This window comes from Globicephala melas, chromosome 19 (assembly GCF_963455315.2).
Source record: "Globicephala melas chromosome 19, mGloMel1.2, whole genome shotgun sequence".
NCBI lineage: Eukaryota > Metazoa > Chordata > Mammalia > Artiodactyla > Delphinidae > Globicephala > Globicephala melas.
In genome coordinates, this window is record NC_083332.1 from 7,497,442 (window position 1) to 7,516,735 (window position 19,294).

Genomic DNA, 19,294 nt, shown 5'->3' on the forward strand with positions numbered 1-19,294 from the left:
CATTTTAACCTCTGAAATAAGGATGCATCTTTTTAATTTATTTATCTATTTTATTTATTTATTTTTGGCTGTGTTTGGTCTTCATTGCTGCGCACAGGCTTTCTCTAGTTGTGGCGAGCGGGGGCTACTCTTGGATGTGGTGTGCGGGCACTACTCTTCATTGTGGTGTGCTGGCTTCTTATTGTGGTGGCTTCTCTTGTTGTGGAGCACAGGCTCTAGGCACGTGGGCTCAGTAGTTGTGGCGCACGGGCTTAGTTGCTCTGCGGCATGTGGGATCTTCCCGAACCAGGGCTCGAACCCATGTCCCCTGCATTAGCAGGTGGATTCCCAACCACTGCTCCATCAGGGAAGTCACCTGCCTGGTCTTTTAATAATGCCTTGGCTTTTTTCATTTCTAATCCTTAAAAAAAAGTCTTTAGACATTAGAGCATGTTCATTTTACAGTAGTTAATATTGTAGGTCTTAAGCTTTATTAGAAAGATAAGCTGTGATTTCAAAATTGACCAAAGGCTTTCAATCGAACTGAAACCCAGACCAAGTTTCTTGGTCTGCTGAGGAAAACAGAAACCACCCCAGGTATTTGTTTATTCATTTAATTTATTTTTTTACTTTTGGATGCGTTGGGTCTTCCTTGCGGTGCGCGGGCTTCTCACTGCAGTGGCTTCTCTTGTTGCCGAGCACAGGCAGTAGGCATGTGGGCTTCAGTAGTTGTGGCATGTGGCTCAGTAGTTGTGGTGCACGGGCTTAGTTGCTCTGCGGCATGTGGGATCTTCCCAGACCAGAGCTCGAACCCGTGTCCCCTGCACTGGCAGGAGGATTCTTAACCACTGTGCCACCAGGGAAGCCCCACTCCAGGTATTTAAAATACAGGGAGTTCATTTAAAGGGAATTGGTTACACACGTGCCAGGAGGCTGGAAGAGTAAACAAGACTTGCCTTCTGAGGTAGAGTCAGGAGTGACCTGAAGCAGCTCAAACCCCTGGGGATGCAGGAGCTTGGAGGAGTGCTCTCTGCAGGGTAGAACTCAGACCTCTGGGGAGGGGGGTCCAGGCAGCAGGTGCTCTGGCCTGTGAGGGATGGTACCTCTGTCCAAGGAAATTGGAAATCTCCCTGCCAAGGCCATGCAGCTGGCTGTTGCTGGAAGTGCCCAAAGCAGCAGGAACCCTTGTTGCCTGTGGCTGCTGGCAAGATGCAGACTGCAGCTGGAAAAGAAGTTCCTTGACCCCTTGTCCTGGCTCCCCGTCTCCTGCCGGGTCCTCCCTGCCACGCTGGTTAGTTGTCAAAAGGGGTCACAGAGTTGGAAGGTGAGATTCACACTAAAGAGACAGCAGCACAGCCTCCCGAGAACAAACAGAGGGAAAACAGGCTCACCGTGTGCGCAAAATAAAGAGGACATATTCCACATATTAAACAGGGAAGGCTCCGGAACAAACAGCTGCTAAATAATAGCCTATTAAAATGATATGATTCTTGGGGCTTTCCTGGTGGCGCAGTGGTTAAGAATCTGCCTGCCAATGCAGGTAACTCGGGCTCGAGCCCTGGTCCGGGAAGATCCCACATGCCATGGGGCAACTAAGCCCGTGTTCCACAACTACTGAGCCCGCGTGCCACAACTACTCAGCCCACGAGCCACAGCTACCGAAGCCCGTGCACCTAGAGCCTGTGCTCCGCAACAACAGAAACCACCGCAATGAGAAGCCCACGCACCGCAATGAAGAGTAGCCCCCGCTCGCCGCAACTAGAGAAAGCCCGCTCGCAGCAATGAAGACCCAATGCAGCCAAAAATAAAATAAATAAATTTATAAAATGATATGACTCTTAAAACATGTTCTTCAGGCTGTACTACAAAGCTATGACACTCTGAAAAAACAGCTGTGGGAAATAAATCAGGATCACTCAAGTCAATTTCCTAACTCATGCAGTCATGGAGTCATAACAGAGTCTAATTGTCCTGGAACTCAAGCTTGATGAGAATCAATTTAGAAGGGATCCCAGGTCCGAATCTTCAACCATCAAATGGTCAAACTGTTAACTCAGCTGGTAGAGGAGCAAAGACTAACTCTCTTGTAGGTAAGAAATATCACAGGTAAGTATCAAGATTGTTGAATCAAAATCTTCGATCAAAATCGAGGTATTGAAGAAACAAATTTATATCCATGATATAAATATATTTGTAAACAATTTACTGTAAGGAAACCGATCAATGTGGTAATCATTGTACTCCTACTTGTATGTCTTTGAAGGTATTTAGTGCTCGCTTCGGCAGTACATATACTAAAATTGAAGGTATTTAAAGCATTTGTGAGAATCTGTTATATTAGACTTGCGAAAAATATGATCTAGACTGTATTACTCTGGGCCTCTCTCGCCTCCTGAGAGGGACTGCATTCTGCCTATGGAATGCGTATCTCTCTCAATAAACTTGCTTTCATTAAAAAAAAAAAAAAAAGGATTGTATTACTCTTTTTCTTCTTTTTTAAAATAAATTTTAAGCTACACTAACTCTCTCTTTTTAAAAAATATGTTTATTTAGGTTGCACCGGGTCTTAGTTCCGGCACGCGGCATCTTTGGTGCAACATGTGAACTCGTAGTTGCAGTATGTATGTGGGATCTAGTTCCCAGACCAGGGATCGAACCTGGGCCCCCTGCATTAGAAGCCTGGAGTCTCAGCCACTGGACCACCAGGGAAGTCCCTACTCTTTTTCTTCTCTTCAAGGTTCTTAACTCATTTAAGGGAATCTGAGATCCCAGATTTGTGTTTGTTGATGAAATTTGCAATCCGTGTTCAAATGTTTTGGGAAATCTGAAATTGTGAAACTCACGGCTTGCTATTTTTAGCTGTCAAAGTAGTCAGTGAATGTTTAGAGGAAAGTTGATTGTTTGAAAATTAATTAATCATTACCAAAAAACTGAATAGTTGTGAATGTTTGAGCCTGAACACAAAAGCTCTTCTCATGTTAAAAGATCTCATCACAAGGGACTTCCTTGGTGGCACAGTGGTTAAGAATCTGCCTGCCAATGCAGGGGACACGGTTTGAGCCCTGGGCGGGGAAGATCCCACATGCCGCGGAGCAACTAAGCCCAGGCGCCACAACTACTGAGCCTGCGCTCTAGAGCCTGCCAGCCACAACTACTGAGCCCACGTGCCACAACTACTGAAGCCCATGCGCCCTAGAGCCCAGCTCTGCAACAAGAGAAGCCACTGTACTGAGAAGCACGCACACCTCAACCAAGAGTAGCCCCCTGCTCGCTGCAACTAGAGAAAGCGCACGCGCAGCGTCGAAGACCCAACGCAGCCCCAAACAAACAAGCAAATAAATAAATAAATAAAATTAAATCAAGGACCTAAAACTCTTAGAAGAGAGCTTTTCTTAGGGGAAAATCTTCATGACAATGGATTTAGCAAGAATTTCTTGAATATGACAGCAAAAGCATGGGCAACAAAAGTAAAAATAGATAAATTGGACTACATCAAAACTAAAAACTTTTGTACATCAAAGGACACGATCTACAGAGCCAACCTATGGAGTGGGAGAAAATATTTGCAAATCATATATCTAATAAGGAGTTAGTAGTCAGAAAACAGAATGAACTTTTACAACTCAACAGCAAAAAGCAAACAACCTAATTTAAAAATGTGCAAAGGACTTGAATAGACATTTCCCCAAAGAAGATATACATATACATCTATATGATATACATATATAAGATACATGTGTGAAAAGATGCTCAGGGGAATTCCCTGGCAGTCCAGTGAATAGGACTTGGCACTTTCACTCAGGGGGCCCGGGTTCGATACCTAGTTGGGGAACTAAGATCCTGCAAGCCATGTGGCATGGCCATAAATAAGTAAATAAATAAAGCAAGCGCTTTGCATTAAAAAAAAAAAGAAAAGAAAAGATGCTCAACATCACTAATCATTAGGGAAATGCAAATCAAATCTGCAATATCAGCTCACATAAATGTTCACAGCAATTTGGGGTCTTTTGGGAATTAGTTAATTTTCAAACAATCAACTTTTCTCTAAATGTTCGCTGACTACTTCCACAGCTAAAATACATCAGTGTAGAGTATATATACCATATATGTATCATATAGTATATATATGATATATACTATATATATATGTATATGGAGATTTTATCATAGGAAATGGCTCACATAGCTGTGGAGGTTAAGTCCCACAGTCTCCTATCTACAAACTGGAGGAGGAGGAAAGTGGGTGGTATAACTCATTCTGAGGCCAAAGATCTGAAAACCTGGGAGCCTGGTATCTCAAGGCTCGAGAACCAGGACCTCTGATGTCCAAGGGTACAAAAAGATGAATGTTTTGGCTCAAGAAGAGCTAGAGAGAATTTGCCCTTCCTTTGCCTTTTTGTTCCATTTGGACCCTCAATGGGTTGGATGACACCCGTTCACACTGATGAGGATGGATGTCTTTACTCAGTCTACTGAATCAAATGCTAATCCCTTCCAGAAATACCCTCACAGACACAGCCAGAAATAATGTTTCACCAGCTATCTGGGCATCCTTTAGTCCAGTCAGGTTGAGCTGTAAAATTAACCATCACAGGCAATTCCTCAAAAGATTAAAAATTGAATTACCATATGATCCAGCAATACAATTCTGGATATCAGGGTTTTTTTTTAAAGAGATCTTTGTACATTCATGTTCACAGCAGCGCTTTTCACAATAGCCAAAATGTGGAAGCAACCTAAATCCCATTGGTAGGTGAACGGATAAACAAAATGTGGTCTATTCATACAATGGCATATTATTCAGCCGAAAAGGAAGGAAATTCTGACATCTGCTACAACACTGGTGAACCTTGAAAACATCTTGCTAAGTGAAAGAAGCCAATCAGAAAATAAGTACTGTGTGTTTCCACTTATACTAAGTATCTAAAGTAGTAAAATTCATAGAAGCAGGAAGTAGAATGGTGGTGGCCGGGGGCTTGGAGGAGGGGGGAATGGGGAGTCATTGTTTAATGGGTACAGAGGTTCAGTTCTGCAAGATGAAAAAGTTCTGAGGATTGGTTGCATCATAATGGTAATATACTCAATACTAATGAACTGTACACTTGAAAATGGTTCAGATGGTAAATTGCATTTTGTACGTATTAGATAATAATTTTATAATAAAGATCTTGAACAGTCATTTTCTTCTCACGGCTCTACCCTTTAAAGTTATTGCAAGACGGAGTGGGGCGAGCCTCTCTAGCCTTGTCATTCAATACATTTGCTGGCATCTACCATGCGCCTAGTTCCCTTGTGTATTTGGTGACATTGGATTATGAGCTCTTTCAAGACTTCTTCTATGATGTAGTTGAGCAGCATCTATCCAGAGAAGCTTTGCTTTGCTTTGCTTTGCTTTAGCCAGAAGCCCTAGAGCTATCCCTAGCCCAATATCGATACTATTAATTTCTCATCTTGGGAATGCCTCCACCACTGAGTTTGATTTTATACCCCTTGCATGTGAGACTGGCCTGGTGGCGACACAGTTTTCAATAGAGAACCATGTTTCTTCCACTGAGACCCCAAATGGAAACAGGAAAATCTCCTTGAACTTTTCTTAGTGTAGTTTGGTGGATTTTTAAAAAAAATTGTGATGGGAGTTCCCTGGTGGCCTAGTGGTTAAGATTCCAGGCTTTCACTGCCATGGCCCAGGTTCAATCCCTGGTTGGGGAACTGAGAACCCACAAGCTGTGCGGTATGGCAAAAAAAAAAAAAAAAAAAAAAAAAAAAAAATTGTGACGACATACACATAATGTAAAGCTGACCATTTTAACTGCTTACAAGGGGCATTAAGTACATGCACATTGTTATGAAACCACCCCCATCACCCATCTCCAGAAGTTTTTCATCACCTCACTCTGGAACTCTGTACCCATGAAACAATAACTCCTCATTCCCCCCTTCCCCTGGCCATCACCATTCTACTTCCTGTTTCTATGAATTTGCCTAACCTAGGTACCTCTTTTTTTTTTTTTTTTTTGCGGTACGCGGGCCTCTCACCGCTGTGGCCTCTCCCATCGCGGAGCACAGGCTCCAGACGCGCAGGCTCAGCGGCCATGGCTCACTGGCCCAGCCGCTCCGTGGCATGTGGGATCCTCCCAGACAGGTGCACGAACCCGTGTCCCCTGCATCAGCAGGCGGACTCTCAACCACTGCGTCACCAGGGAAGCCCCTCCCTAGGTACCTCTTATCAGTGGAATCATACAGTATCTATCCTCGTGTGTCTGGCTTCTTTCATTTAGCAAAATGTTTTCAAGATACATCCATGTTAACATGCTTCAGAATTTCCTTCCTTTTGAAGGTTGAATAACATTCCACTGTATGTGGGTTGGTGGGATTTCAAACACCAGGCTTTCATTGAAGTTGTGGCCCTTTAAGCTTCGCCTTGAAAATTGTCCCTATCACAGAATCAGCATATTCCAGGAAGCCGCGTGGTGATTCACACTTTCCACTTGGAGTTTCACTTATTCCTTATGTTTTTTTTCCCCTTCTGTCTCCTCCTTTTCTCTCACCTTTGCTTCCACCGTCTTTCCTTTCCTTTTCTTCCTTTCTTTCTTCCTCCCTCCCTCCCTCCCTCCCACCCCCTTTATTCCTTCCTTTCTTCCTTTCTCTCTTCCTTCCTTTTCTTTCTCCCTTTCTTTCTTTCTCTTTCTTCTTCTTCTTCTTCTTTTTTTTTTTGCGGTACGCGGGCCTCTCACTGTTGTGGCCTCTCCCGTTGCGGGGCACAGGCCCCGGACGCGCAGGCCCAGCAGCCATGGCTCACGGGCCCAGCCGCTCCGCGGCATGTGGGATCCTCCCGGACCGGGGCACGAACCCGTGTTCCCTGTATCGGCAGGCGGATTCTCAACCACTGTGCCACCAGGGAAGCCCTCTTTCTCTTTCTTTTCTCTCTTCCTTCCTTCCTTTTTGTCTTCGTTCCTTCCTTCTTTCCTTCCTTTCTTTTCTCTTTCTTTCTTTCTCCCTTCCTTCTTTCTTTCTTTTTTCTTTTCTCTTTCTCCCTTCCTTCCTTCCCTCCTTTCAATCTTTCTTTCTTTCTTTCATGGGTGGGATGGGGAGAGAACCTGGAGATTTCTCTTTCTTCTTAGAAGCTCATTGATGCATTTTGAAGGATGTTTGGAAAGAAGCAAGATAGCAATAGGGGCTGTAGCATGGATTTCTTTGGGGTAGGAGTAACTTTTACCTGATATAATTTTGAACTTATGGAAAGTTTCAAGACTCATACAAAGAGCAAGATAGGTGCAGGGGATTAAGGGGTACAAACTACTATGTATACAATATATAAGCTACAAGGATATATTGTATAACAGGGAATACAGCTAATATTTTATAATGATAAATGACTATGGTGTACACCTGCAACTTATATAATATTGTACATCAACTATACCTCAATTAAAAAGAAGACTTGTAGGGATTTCCCTGGTGGCGCAGTGGTTAAGAATCTGCCTGCCAATGTAGGGGACACGGATTCGATCCCTGGTCCGGGAAGATCCCACATGCCGCGGAGCAACTAAGCCCGTGTGCCACAACTACTGAAGCCCGTGCGCCTAGAGCCCGTGCTCCGCAACAAGAGAAGCCACCACATGAGAAGCCCACGCACCGCAACGAAGAGTAGCCCCCACTCGCCGCAAATAGAGAAAGCCCACTCACAGCAACAAAGACCCAACACAGCCAAAAATAAAAATAAATAAATAAATTTATTTTTTTAAAAAAGAGATTTGTACAAAGAACTCCATATATCCTTAACTAACTGGGCTCCCCGATTATCGCTATTCCCGCCCCCTTTTGCTTTCTCATTCACCCTCTATGTCTATATATTATTATGTATTTACCTTTCCAGAAATATTTGAGAAAACATTGGAGATACCATGCCCCCTTGTCCCGAAATACTTCAGCGTGTATTTGCTAAGAACAAGGACATTCTGTTTAATAACCGCAGTACAGAGATCAAACCCAGAAAATTTTAACATGGATAAATGGCTGCTACCTAAAGTTCAGAACTCATTCAAATTTCATCGTGTCTTGTTAATATCCAGGATATCACCTGGATTACTCAACGAACTGCATTTCCTTGTGCCGACTCTGGTCTCTGTTCATGTACATAGTTTCCCCATCTTTTGCTTGACCTTGACATTTTCCAAGAGTCGAGGCCAGTTGTTTTGCAGACGGTTGTCGGTCGTCGACTGGAATTTGTTTGATGTTTCTTTGTGATTAGATTCAATTTAGGCAGCAGAGTTTCTTGATCTTCCCAAATTCCACCCCTCCCCCCCGGGAGAGCCAGTTGGATAGTAGAAGCTCACAAACAATGCTTTACAAAACCAGCAGACAGTGGAGCCCCATGAACCCTGAAATATGAGTGGGTGAGGCCAAACCAGGGCCAGTACAGGAAGAAAAGGAAACGAGCAAAAGTGCTATGGGGCTTTCTTGGTGGTGCAGTTGTTGAGGGTCCGCCTGCCGATGCGGGGGACGCGGGTTCGTGCCCCGGTCCGGGAGGATCCCACCTGCTGCGGAGCGGCTGGGCCCGTGGGCCATGGCCTCTGAGCCTGCGCGTCAGGAGCCTGTGCTCCGCAGCGGGAGAGGCCACAGCAGTGAGAGGCCTGTGTACCGCAAAAAAAAAAAAAAAAAAAAAAAGTGCTATGAAGATTGGAAACTTCCCACCAGTCCTCACCTCTAGAGGAGAGGTTGCCCTCATAGCTGAGGACTTGGTGAGATAATCTGAGAACAACAGCAAAATGGTGTGTGTGTGTGTGTGTGTGTGTGTGTGTGTGTATGTGTATTGGTGGAGTGGGACTTCCCTTGTGGCCCAGTGGTTAAGAATCCGTCTTGCAACACAGGGCATGCTGGTTCAATCCCTGGTTGGGGATCTAAGATCCCACATGCTTTGAGGCAACTAAGCCCAGGCACCGCAACCACTGAGCCCATGCACTCTGGAGCCCACGCGACACAACTAGAGAGAGAAGCCTGCACGCCGCAACAAAGAGCCCACGCACCGCAATGAAAGATCCCACATGCCGCAACTGAGACCCAAAGCAGCCAAAAAAAAAAAAAATAATAATAATAAATAAATATTTTAAAAATTGTGTGTGTGTTTGTGTGTGGGAAGCTCCACAGGCTCCCATTAGTAGTTGGGGCGTGCTGGGGTGGTCTGGGTCCTCAGAGGTCTCAGAATTACTCAACGGAATCTCTCTTTTGGAAGAACAAAACTCCATACTTAAAAAAAATTATTATTGAAATCTATTGACAGATAATATTGTATAAATTTAAGGTATACAACATGTTAATTTGATACATTTATATATTGTAATATGATTGGTATTGTAGTGATAATTAGCATCTATCACGTTACAGAATTATCCTTTCTTTTCAGTGGTTGGACAAAGCTCTATTCTTGTGAAAACGAATGGAAGCAAAACCCAGATTGATTGTGGCAGGAACTCTGGGGGTAAAGGAGAGAAAAGGTTCAGGTACTGGGGGGCAGGGGGGAAGTAAACAGAGGAGGTATATCTCTCTCTGAAATATTGGCAATGTGGCTATGCTGAGAGGTCGTATTTTTTCATACTGTATGGAAACAGCAGAGAGTGAACTATGAGAATGATGAGGCTAGGAAAGCTATCCTGGCCACCCCACTCCCTACCAAACAAATTCCTCAGTTACTTACATGTGAGCAAGAGAAGATGGATTGTGGCAACTGCATATAGAGATGTGTACTGAGTTAAATAGCATCCCCTGGAAATGCCCGTCCCCTGGAACCAGTGAATGTGGCCATATTTGGAAATAGGGTCTTTATCAAGTTAATATGAGGTCATACTGGGTTAGAGTGGTACCCTCGTAAGAAGAAACAGACACTGGGGAGAAGGCCATGTGAAGATGGAAGCAGAGATAGGAGAGTTGTGTCTAAAGCCGAGGGATGCCAAGGATTGTCAGCAACCACCAGAAGCTGGGAAGAAGCAAGGAAGGATCTTCCCCTAGAGCCTTTAGAGAGGGCATTGCCCTGGTGACACCTTGATTTCAGACTTCTAGCCTCTAGAACTGTGAGAGAACAGACTTCTGTTATTTGCAGCCCCGTAGTTTGTGGTACTTTCTTACCGCAGCCCTAGGAAACTAATAAATCCTCATTCCATTCTCCCACCAGTTGGTGGCAGCCACTAATCTGATTTCTGGCCCTATGAATTAGCCTTTCTCCCAGAATTTTGGATTCAATAGGTCTGGGCTCCAGAACGTGCATTTCTAACAAGTTCCCGGGTGGTGCTAATGCTGCTGGTTTGGGGCCACGCTTTGAGAACAGCCACTCTACAGCATCTCGAGTTTAGACCACTTGGGGTGCAGGTTCCGGCCAACGAAAGAGCAAACTAGGGCCACCCCCCAGCCCCTAGAGCTCACCCTGGAATCTGGACTCTCTGTCAATCAATTCATCTACCAGCTCCCCTTCCCAGACTGGCTGCCCAGTTTGCTGTCAATTTCAACGGGAAGATCTTGCAATTCTTTTGGTGCGTGTCATAGTTCCTCACTGATCACGTTTTGTACCTCACCCAGTGGAGGCTGCCAGGAGTCAAGTCTAGAAGCATTTGGAGATAAGGAGGTGGATCCTGAGGAAGATCGGCAGCCCTGTGTCAGGCAGCAACCTCAGAGGATGGTCTTTGGACAAGGGGACACTAACCTGCTTCTACCAGAAAGGAGGCACTACAAGTTGGGGGCTCAAAGTGCTCAGACCGAGTGACAGGTGCTCGTTTGAACACATTTTGCGGGTTCCCTGTCTGATTCCCTCTTTCTGGGTCCCCGCCCCCTTGTGGCGTTTCAGATTCTGTTTCCAGTGAGAACTCTCCCTTGACTGAGCCAGTCTGGTTCCATCGGAGTGGGAAACTGTATTTTCTATAAGACACAGACCTTCATTTTTTCCAGGCATTGAATCCCTCCCATGACCTTCTGGGACCCACACTTATAATCCTTTTGACTGAGATGTTCCTCTCACTTGGACCTTGGAATTTAGATCAAGGGCTTGAGGCCACAACTCCTGTGAGGCTGCAGTGGTCAGTCAGACACCTGGGGTCCAGCCAAAGCTGACCCACCCCTGTGAAATGTAGTCTAAATCTTTGACTTCAAATCTTTCCTAACCAGGAAATAACTTGCACAGCAATATTGAGATCTAAGTTGTGGAAAGGGAGGAAGATGGGCAACGTGCTCACTGAGACTGGATTCTGTGACAGTCATTACACTCCAAAGTCCATAAGCACCTGGATGGAAGCATTCAGATTCTCAGGTCCTTTTCCTGAGACCCAGGACTCCCAATCTTCAGCCCCTCCTCTCTCAGACCAGCGTGCCCAGGTTCTTATTCCCCTGTTCTCCAGGATCCAGGTGTCCAGGTGCCCAGCCCACTGATCCCTCAGGACCCAAGAGTGTGTTCCTAGAACCAACTACACCCCCAGAATCCAAGAGTCCTTGCCCCAGCACTGAGGACCAAGATGTCTTTCCATTCCTAGTGCTAAATGAACCCAGAAAACTACATTTCCCATGAGGCTGTGGGTCTGCTGTGTCATTTTTTAAAAATGTCCCCCGTTATTGAGTTACCTCAGAGAAATAGTTCCACAACACTAACACAAGGTTGGGGACAGGGGGAGGGGGAGGGGGAGAATAACAAGTCCTGTCCTGTCAAAGGGCAGGGATAGTCCAGAGTCCCTGGGAACAACTTAGTGGAGCAGAAATCTGAGGGCTGGCCAGGGGAGGGGGGGCAGAAAGGCTGGGACTTTCCCACAGCCTTGTGGCAATGCGGGGGGGGGCAAGGGGAGACAAGGAAGCTGACCCCATTTCCTCCCTCAAACACGTGTGCTCACTCTGATCCTCCTCTCAGACTCTTTATTATTTCAAGTAAGAAAAAAAAGAAAATAAATAAGATAAATAATACAATAAATAAAGAGGAGACTCAGTAATAAACAGCCTGTGGCTTCAGGAAGTGTAGCTGGGGCTTCGGCCATGTGAAGGTCCCACCATGCTCAAGGGGTCCGAGGAACCTACGTTGGGAGGCTCGGGGGCCAAGATCCCTGGAGGCTCCAGGGGTGGCGGGAGGAAGCCTGGCAGTGGCAGGAAGCGAGCAGGTCCCCGGGGGGCCAGGTCCCAGTTGGAGGAGCGGTGCGGGGGCAGGCGGAGGGGAATGCCAAGAGCCTCAGACTGGTAAACGTTGTATCCATCCTCAAGAAGCAGCTCCCGGAAGCTGCAGGCCTGGGGGTTGAAGTGGAGCTGAGGGGATGAGAACAAAGATCAGAGACGTGGGATTCCTCTACACCTTCCTCCTGCAGGAACCCCAGCTCCATCCTCTCCCACACTCAGGGGTGCAGGCCCCCAGCTCTCTCTTCTTTCAGACCACAGAGTCCTGTCCTCCAGCAGGATGTGGGAGTCCCGGGACTCCTGGGGAGCCGGGGAACCCACTCCTTCCTCAGATGCAGAGTCCAGGTCCCCAGCCCCTTCCTCAAAACCACAGAAGCAGGCTCTTCCTTTACCCCTAGGCAGTCCCGCCAGGCTCACCTCCTTGCCCTCACTTCACAGAGAAGAATATTCCAGCCCAGGGATCAGTGGAGGCTCTCTAAGGCCTGGCAGGGGCACCTGGCTAGCACCCAAGGTCATGTTCACTTTACAGGCCATCGATTCCCAGAGTGACCCTGCACCCAGCATGAGTCAGGTCTGTAGGAGGCTGTGTGGTCAGCATGGGTTACGAGTCACAAGACTCGGTCTCCCAGGTCATTCTGTCATTCACAGGTTTTGTGACTTGGGGCCGGTGGTGGCCCTGCCTGAGCCTCAGTTTCCTCTTCTTGTGAACATGGATGACAACAGCTGCCCCCTCCAGGGACTGTGGCGAGGTCGGGGCATGCAGAGAGCATCGAGCCAAGCCTGGCCAAGGTCAAAGGTGCAAAACATGGTCCCCCAGCCTGTGAGGGTGGGGAGTGGAAGGGTGGAGCACAGGGACAGGGGTCCTGGAAACTCACCGATCCATACAGCCTCCCCTCTGGCCCCTGGCACAGGAACCTGGATGTTTTAACTCCCAAGATTTGAATGACCCCTGGCTTTAGGGCTTTCAGCTCCAGAAGACCTGAGAGGAGAAAGTGATCAGGGACTCAGAAGGCCTTTGCCCATCCCTCTCCTCCCTCAGACCCAGGAGGCCAGCCCCCAATTCTCTCCTCCCTCAGGACCAGGCCCTACCCCTACACTCACTTTCGGGGCTCCGGCGGGCCGTCCCCACCACTGTGCCATCAGCCCTGATCTCCAGGTGGGCCTCCGTCTCCTGGGCGTCATCCGTGTAGAGGTATCGCTGGCGGACTTGGCCCCCAAATTGGAGGAGGGGGCTGGAGTCAGGAATGGGATGTGCCTGGCAGGGTCCCAGCAGGACAGCTAGCACAGGGACCCACAGTCCCAGGTGCTCGAGTTTGGTCTTGTCCCAGCCCATCAATGGTTCACGTCTTCAAGTGAGGTATGGGGTCTGGGCTTTGAAGACCTGAATGGTCTAGATTCTGTTTCGGAGCCTGGTTGTCGGGGAGAGCAGATTCACGATGGCTTCTCTGGTAGCTGAAATGCCTGGGTCCTCTTGCACGTAGATTTACAGCTGACAGGACACCCAAATCTCTTGGGAAGAATGCAGATACTCCAGAATTTATACCCAGACAGACCCGCCCAATCACCTTCCCGACGCTTGACCCTTGATATTTGACCCACATGGCAGATGCTAGAATTCCACGGTGGCCAGGTCAGCCTGATCGGATGATGCAATCAGGGGTCCTTCCAGCTGAGGCCCTGGGCTCCTGGGTCTGAGGCATCAGGGGGATAGAAATGTGATGAAGTGGGACCTGAGTGAAAGGGGCTGGGGGCCCAGACCGTTTGGTCTGAGGCAGGAGGGAGCTGGTGTTTCAGACTTGTGGGTCTGAAGAAGCAGGAGGCTGGGGGTTCAGGCTCTTGGGTCTGAGGGAGGAGGGGGCTGGAGGCCTGGACTCCTGAGTCTGAGCAGGAAGGGGGCTGGGATCCACCTCTCTGCCTGACTGATGCAGATGGTGTCCCACAACTGGCGTTTCTGCATCTCACCTGACTTTCTGGGTTTCTGGGGGTCAGACACTGAGGTTCCTCTGGCATTTCTGCATCTCACCTGACTTTCTGGGTTTCTGGGGGTCAGACACTGAGGTTCCTTGGTCATTAAGAAAGCAGCAAGTGCTGCATGACCCAAGCGTTCTCCTCAAGGACACAGGAGTCCTGGTGTGGGAGCTTCAGACCAACCTGCCCACAAATCCCAGCCCAGGCACTCACACACCAAACATCCCAGCCTCCTCCTCCTGGACCCTGATGCAATCCTGATGTTTCTTTCACCAGAGAAGCTAACCAAGATCAGACCGGTGCCCTCAGAATAGCCTGGGGAAGTGGGGGGAGGGTGAGAATCTTTGACTCAGAGTTGACAACTGACGCAGGCTCAGGAGGGAGAAGTTAGACCCAAGATCCCAAAGGGAATGAGGGGTTGGGCAATTTCCTGGAACCTAAACGTGCAAGAGTCTGAACAACAGATCTGAAGGAGGCAGGTGACTGGAGGCCCGGACTTCTCATTCTGAGGAGGGGGCTGGGGGCTGGGAATCCTGGGTCTGGAGAAATTATGATCGGATCTCTAGAGAGTCAAGTCCAATTCCTGGGTCTTTGCTTTCTTGAATGGTAATGGTCAGACCGCTCGGGCCAGGCTGGGGGTTGGCGGGAAAAAGCCTCGGTGGAGGGAAGCCGCCTCAGGTCTGCAAAAGAGGGAGGCTTTTGCTCCTAGCCGGGTCTGCCTCGGCCTCTGTGGAAGAGAGTTTCTCTTCCACTTCTGCTTTCTCTGTTCCTGTTCTCGGGAGAGGCGGGACGTTTCCTTCACCGTCAGGTGCCGGACGCTAGGCTTCGCTCAGACGGAGAGACTGGGAGCCGGGACTCTCGAATTTGAGGGTGGGTGGGGCGGAGGGGGGATCGGCGGCCCCTGGTGGGCGCGGGGACACGTTCCCGCCAGAGGCTCTCACGCCGGGACTCAGAGCCGGCGGAGGCTTTGCACCCGCCCATGGAGCAGCCAGGTTAACAGGTTCTGCATCTCCACGGGAGGACGCGACAGGGGGCGGAAGCCGCTGGGCCGTGGCCGGACTCGGCGCATCCTGGTACACAGGGCGGATGGTGAACCCAGAAACTGGAGGGGAAGAGGGAGAGGTCGAAGTCCAGCATTGCAGCTGGGCGCTAGATCACGGTGTCCACGGAAGGATGGGCTGCTAGGAGGCCAGGTAGGCTGCCCCTCGCTGGCCGATGTCAGGCAGGAGGGGGGCTGGGGCGTGGGTCTCCTGGTCCGGGGGAGGGCAGACGGCGGGGGCTGCGGCCCTAGAACTGGGAGCTGGGGCTCGGCGCCAGGGAAGGGGCGGGGCTCCGCCTCCGAGCTACCTGCCGGCCGGGGAGGGGCGGGGCTGGGATCCTCCGGACCGCGTCCCCTCTCCCACCTCCGCTTCCCGAGCCCTCGCAGCCAGTCGCGGGAGGCGGCGTGGAGGGGGAGGGCTGTCGGGCCTGGGAACCTGGAGTCCAGGGTTCCGGGGGCCGCCGGATGTGGGCTGCACTTGGAGCCGGAACGCTCCGTTCACGCCAAGCTGACTGTGGAGCTCAGGTAAGTGAGAAATGCAGATGCCTCGGACCCAGGAATCGGGCCTTCAGTCCCAGGAGGCGCTCCCCCAACCTCTAACCCCCTATGACCCCCAGGAGTCTCCTCCACCCCGACCCCCAACTCCTGCTCTCCAGGAAACAAGATCCCCCATCCAGGCCCGGACCTCCAGCCTCTCATGTTCTACTTGGCCCGTTGCTTCCTGCCACCTCCCTGGTGGACTCTGCCCCTCACACACAGGTTCACTGAGAAAGAAGTTGGGGGAACACTGTCCAACGTCAGTGGACCTTACAGCCTGGGAGAGTGAAATTCCAAGATGTGAGGACAAGGTGGTGGGTCCTGGACCATTGCTATTTTGGAAACCACTAATTTTCACCATCTTCCATCTGCCGCGATTCCAAGCCCTTAGCTTCTCCTAATTCAGATCCAGGAGCCCTGATCCCCTTTTCCCTCAGACCCAGGTCTCCAAACCTAGAGTTTCCTTTCTCTCAGGCCTCTCCTCCTTGACATTCATTCTCAAGCTTCGAGTATCTCGTAATTCACTTTTCTTCCCTTGCAGCCATGTGGGCACCCAGGCTCCGTCACCTCTGTCTGACCTTCCTGCTAACCTGTGTTTTTACCTCAATCTTCTTCTTCCACATCCGCCAAGACCTCTTTCACAATGGCTTAGGCCTGTCTGCCCTATGTCCAGACCGTAACCCAGTGACATCCCCTGTGGCCATCATCTGCCTGTCGGGCACACCCATAAACCCCAACGCCCCTTTTTCCTGTCCCAAGCATCCTGCTTCCCTCTCAGGAACCTGGACTATCTACCCAAACGGCCGGCTTGGGAACCAGATGGGGCAGTACGCCACGCTGCTGGCCCTGGCCCAGCTCAACGGCCGCCAGGCCTTCATCCAGCCTGCCATGCACGCCACCCTGGCCCCCATGTTCCGCATCACCCTGCCCGTGCTGGCGCCTGAGGTGAACAGCCGTACACCTTGGCGGGAGCTGGAGCTTCACGACTGGATGTCGGAGGAGTACGCCCAACTGAAGGAGCCCTGGCTGAAGCTCAGCGGTTTCCCCTGCTCCTGGACTTTCTTCCATCATCTCCGGGAACAGATCCGCAGTGAGTTCACCCTGCACGACCACCTTCGGCGAGAGGCCCAGAGTTTACTGAGTCAGCTCCGGCTCAGCCGCACGGGGGACCGCCCGAGCACTTTCGTGGGTGTCCACGTGCGCCGTGGGGACTACGTGAAGGTGATGCCCTATCACTGGAAGGGTGTAGTGGGTGATCGCGCTTACCTCCAGCAGGCTATGGACTGGTTCCGGGCCCGGCATGAAGCCCCGATCTTTGTGGTCACCAGCAACGGCATGGAGTGGTGCCGGGAAAACATCGACACCTCCCGGGGGGATGTGACCTTCACTGGCGATGGGCAAGAAGATGTCCCCAGCAAGGACTTTGCGCTGCTCACACAATGCAACCACACCATCATGACTATTGGCACCTTTGGCTTCTGGGCCGCCTACCTGGCTGGTGGAGACACCGTCTACCTGGCCAACTTTACCCTGCCTAACTCCAGCTTCCTGAATATCTTTAAACCCAAGGCCGCCTTCCTGCCTGAGTGGGTGGGCATTAATGCAGACTTGACTCCACTCCAGATGTTGGCTGAGCACTGAGCAGCAGGGAGACTTTCTGAAACAGTCTGATCAACCTAGGGCCAGTGTTATGTATCTCTGGAAGCCCAGCAGCTTCTGGAGAAGCTGGTGGTCCTGCAGCTGGTGGACACCCATTTCTAGAGTGATTCTAGTTGGCTAGACTTGGAGAAAAAGAGGGGCTGGCGTTCTGCAACTGCCAGAACATTCTAGAACCAATGGAAGATCTTTTCATGATGGCTGGCAACTCTGCAGAAGCTCATGGAAGTTCTAGAATGCACAGTGCCCACCTGTTCTTCCCAGCCCATATCCAGAGTACTTCTAGATCACTGCCCCACCAGGAACAGGGAACTCCCTGTTCCAGCATTGACCATCCTGGTCTTTTTGAGAAGAGATATTTCTCTTCCCTGGGTCATCAGGACAGAAGGAACTCTTGGATGTGCTATAGCAAGCACTCACCAACTTCCCTTCTGTGTTTCTGGCGTGATTCCAGAGGAGGGATTTTTTCCGGAGAGGGTCAGCTCTAATGCCTGTAAAGAACCCTGTGGGGACCTTCCAGAGGGCTTGGGATTCTGGAATTCCAGATTAGCTCGGCAAAGAAGCTAACAAAGGTAAAACCAGCAGCCCAACACCTCACCACTGCTAGAAAGGTTGATGGACGACAAACTGTCTGTAGCTGGGGCAGTTTGTGTGACAAGTGGAACTTTACCCAACATTTCAGCCCCTGAAAAACCACAGATATGCTAAAACATGGGAGGGGTGGGGGAAGGGATGCTGCTGAATGCTGCAGCTTAAGGAGCAAAGCTCTGCAGAGATCTAGGGACACCATTTTTTTTTTTTTAAGCTCAAAACTGCCAAAGGTAGACATGCACATCTTGGCTCCAAGTTCATGTTGCTTTACCCAGTTAAGGAAGTTTCCTCCTCTGCAGCTGGGCTGCTGGGGAGTGATGGTGTAACAGGGAAGAACAAAATCTGACTCCATGTTGGATGTTTCTTTTATGTTAACTTTTGCTTTCCCTTGCTTTTGTTACTATAATCACTAAAAGGATGCTATAAGCATACATGATGGTCTGCATGGGGAACTCTGCCCCTCTGACTGAATGTTAAACCAAAGTGCCTTTGTTCAGCTCACAGGGAAACATCCTGCCCACACACCCATGAAGGACTGCAAGAAAGAAGAAATTAACACACCCCCTCCCCGATGCTGGCCAAGCCAGGAGATGTTTTGCAAGACTTATGGCCTTTTTACTTTACTTCCTCACATCCTCCCCCTCTCTGTTCTGTAAAAGAAACTAGCATCCAGGTCCCATAAGATGGTACTCTAGGACACTAGTCTGCCCTCTTCTCAAACACCCGGCTTTCTGAATAAAGTCACTGTTCCTTTCCTCAACACCTCATCTCCCAATTTATTGGCCTGTCATGCAATGCAGCGAGCTTGGACTCGGTAACAATGGGGTTGATTTACTGAAAGTCAGCTGGCGTAAGGGTGCCCTGTGGGCTTGCAGAAAGCTGCAGGTATTGTGCCCCTTGCCAACCACTCTCTTCCCCTGAATTCACAGAGCCTCTAAATCTGGCTTTGGGTAAGTCAGGGATGAAAGAATCAGAAGGTATGCAGACCCAAGACTGGTCTCCAACCCAGGCAGGAGCACAGCGTCTGACCAAAGAGGATGGGATTCTTGACTCAGATTTCAGGACTCCCTTGAGGCTTTTTGAAGGAAGCGAAGGTAGACACTTTAATCACAGAGTTGTCTGAGAATTTAAGCCCTTTTCTAGTCTTCTCAGGGAGTTTTGGAGGACCAGTCCCTACTCAGCTGCCATAGGTGGGAGAGAGGGAAGTATGAATTAAAAATCCTCATCACCAACCCATCTCTGCAGGGTTTTGTTTTTTTTTTTCCCCTTCGGTATGCGGGCCTCTCACTGTTGTGGCCTCTCCCGTTGCGGAGCACAGGCTCCGGACGCGCAGGCTCAGCGGCTATGGGTCTCGGGCCCAGCCGCTCCACGGCATGTGGGATCTTCCCG

The 19,294-nt window shown here is 49.6% G+C and overlaps 2 protein-coding genes across 7 annotated transcripts; one reads left to right on the top strand and one right to left on the bottom strand.

The window, feature by feature from the left end:
* Positions 1-11,955: 11,955 nt before the first annotated feature.
* FGF21 (fibroblast growth factor 21) lies at positions 11,956-13,447 on the bottom strand. The gene is made up of 3 exons (XM_030873645.2): positions 13,216-13,447; positions 12,990-13,093; positions 11,956-12,246 (listed from the first exon to the last, which is right to left on the bottom strand). The coding sequence occupies exons 1-3, from the start codon at positions 13,445-13,447 to the stop codon at positions 11,956-11,958; spliced, it is 627 nt and encodes a 208-aa protein (XP_030729505.1).
* A 1,078-nt stretch (positions 13,448-14,525) lies between these two features.
* On the top strand, positions 14,526-18,665 carry FUT1 (fucosyltransferase 1 (H blood group)). Of its 6 annotated transcripts, XM_060289484.1 has the most exons (4): positions 14,571-14,688; positions 15,164-15,275; positions 15,778-15,958; positions 16,200-18,665. In XM_060289484.1, exons 1-4 carry the CDS (start codon positions 14,633-14,635, stop codon positions 17,297-17,299), a joined length of 1,449 nt encoding a protein of 482 aa, XP_060145467.1. In that variant the 5' UTR covers positions 14,571-14,632; the 3' UTR covers positions 17,300-18,665. The 6 variants fall into 6 exon arrangements, with proteins under 6 accessions (XP_060145470.1, XP_060145467.1, XP_060145469.1 ...); XM_060289487.1 differs by lacking the exons at positions 14,571-14,688; positions 15,778-15,958 and adding an exon at positions 14,526-14,561 and having other exon boundaries at positions 15,103-15,275; XM_060289486.1 differs by lacking the exon at positions 15,778-15,958 and having other exon boundaries at positions 14,579-14,688; positions 15,103-15,275.
* The last annotated feature ends 629 nt before the right edge of the window (positions 18,666-19,294 follow it).

Excerpts from the sequence above, each read along its gene's own strand:
- FGF21 (XM_030873645.2), bottom strand. The coding sequence starts at position 13,447 with ATGGGCTGGGACAAGACCAAACTCGAGCACCTGGGACTGTGGGTCCCT. Across the intron at positions 13,094-13,215 it reads GGCCCGCCGGAGCCCCGAAA|GTCTTCTGGAGCTGAAAGCC; the intron begins GTGAGTGTAGGG and ends TTCTCCTCTCAG. Across the intron at positions 12,247-12,989 it reads AGGGGAGGCTGTATGGATCG|CTCCACTTCAACCCCCAGGC; the intron begins GTGAGTTTCCAG and ends TCATCCCCTCAG.
- FUT1 (XM_060289484.1), top strand. The coding sequence starts at position 14,633 with ATGATCGGATCTCTAGAGAGTCAAGTCCAATTCCTGGGTCTTTGCTTT. Across the intron at positions 15,276-15,777 it reads ATGGGCTGCTAGGAGGCCAG|GAAACAAGATCCCCCATCCA; the intron begins GTAGGCTGCCCC and ends CCTGCTCTCCAG. Across the intron at positions 15,959-16,199 it reads GGAGAGTGAAATTCCAAGAT|CCATGTGGGCACCCAGGCTC; the intron begins GTGAGGACAAGG and ends CTTCCCTTGCAG.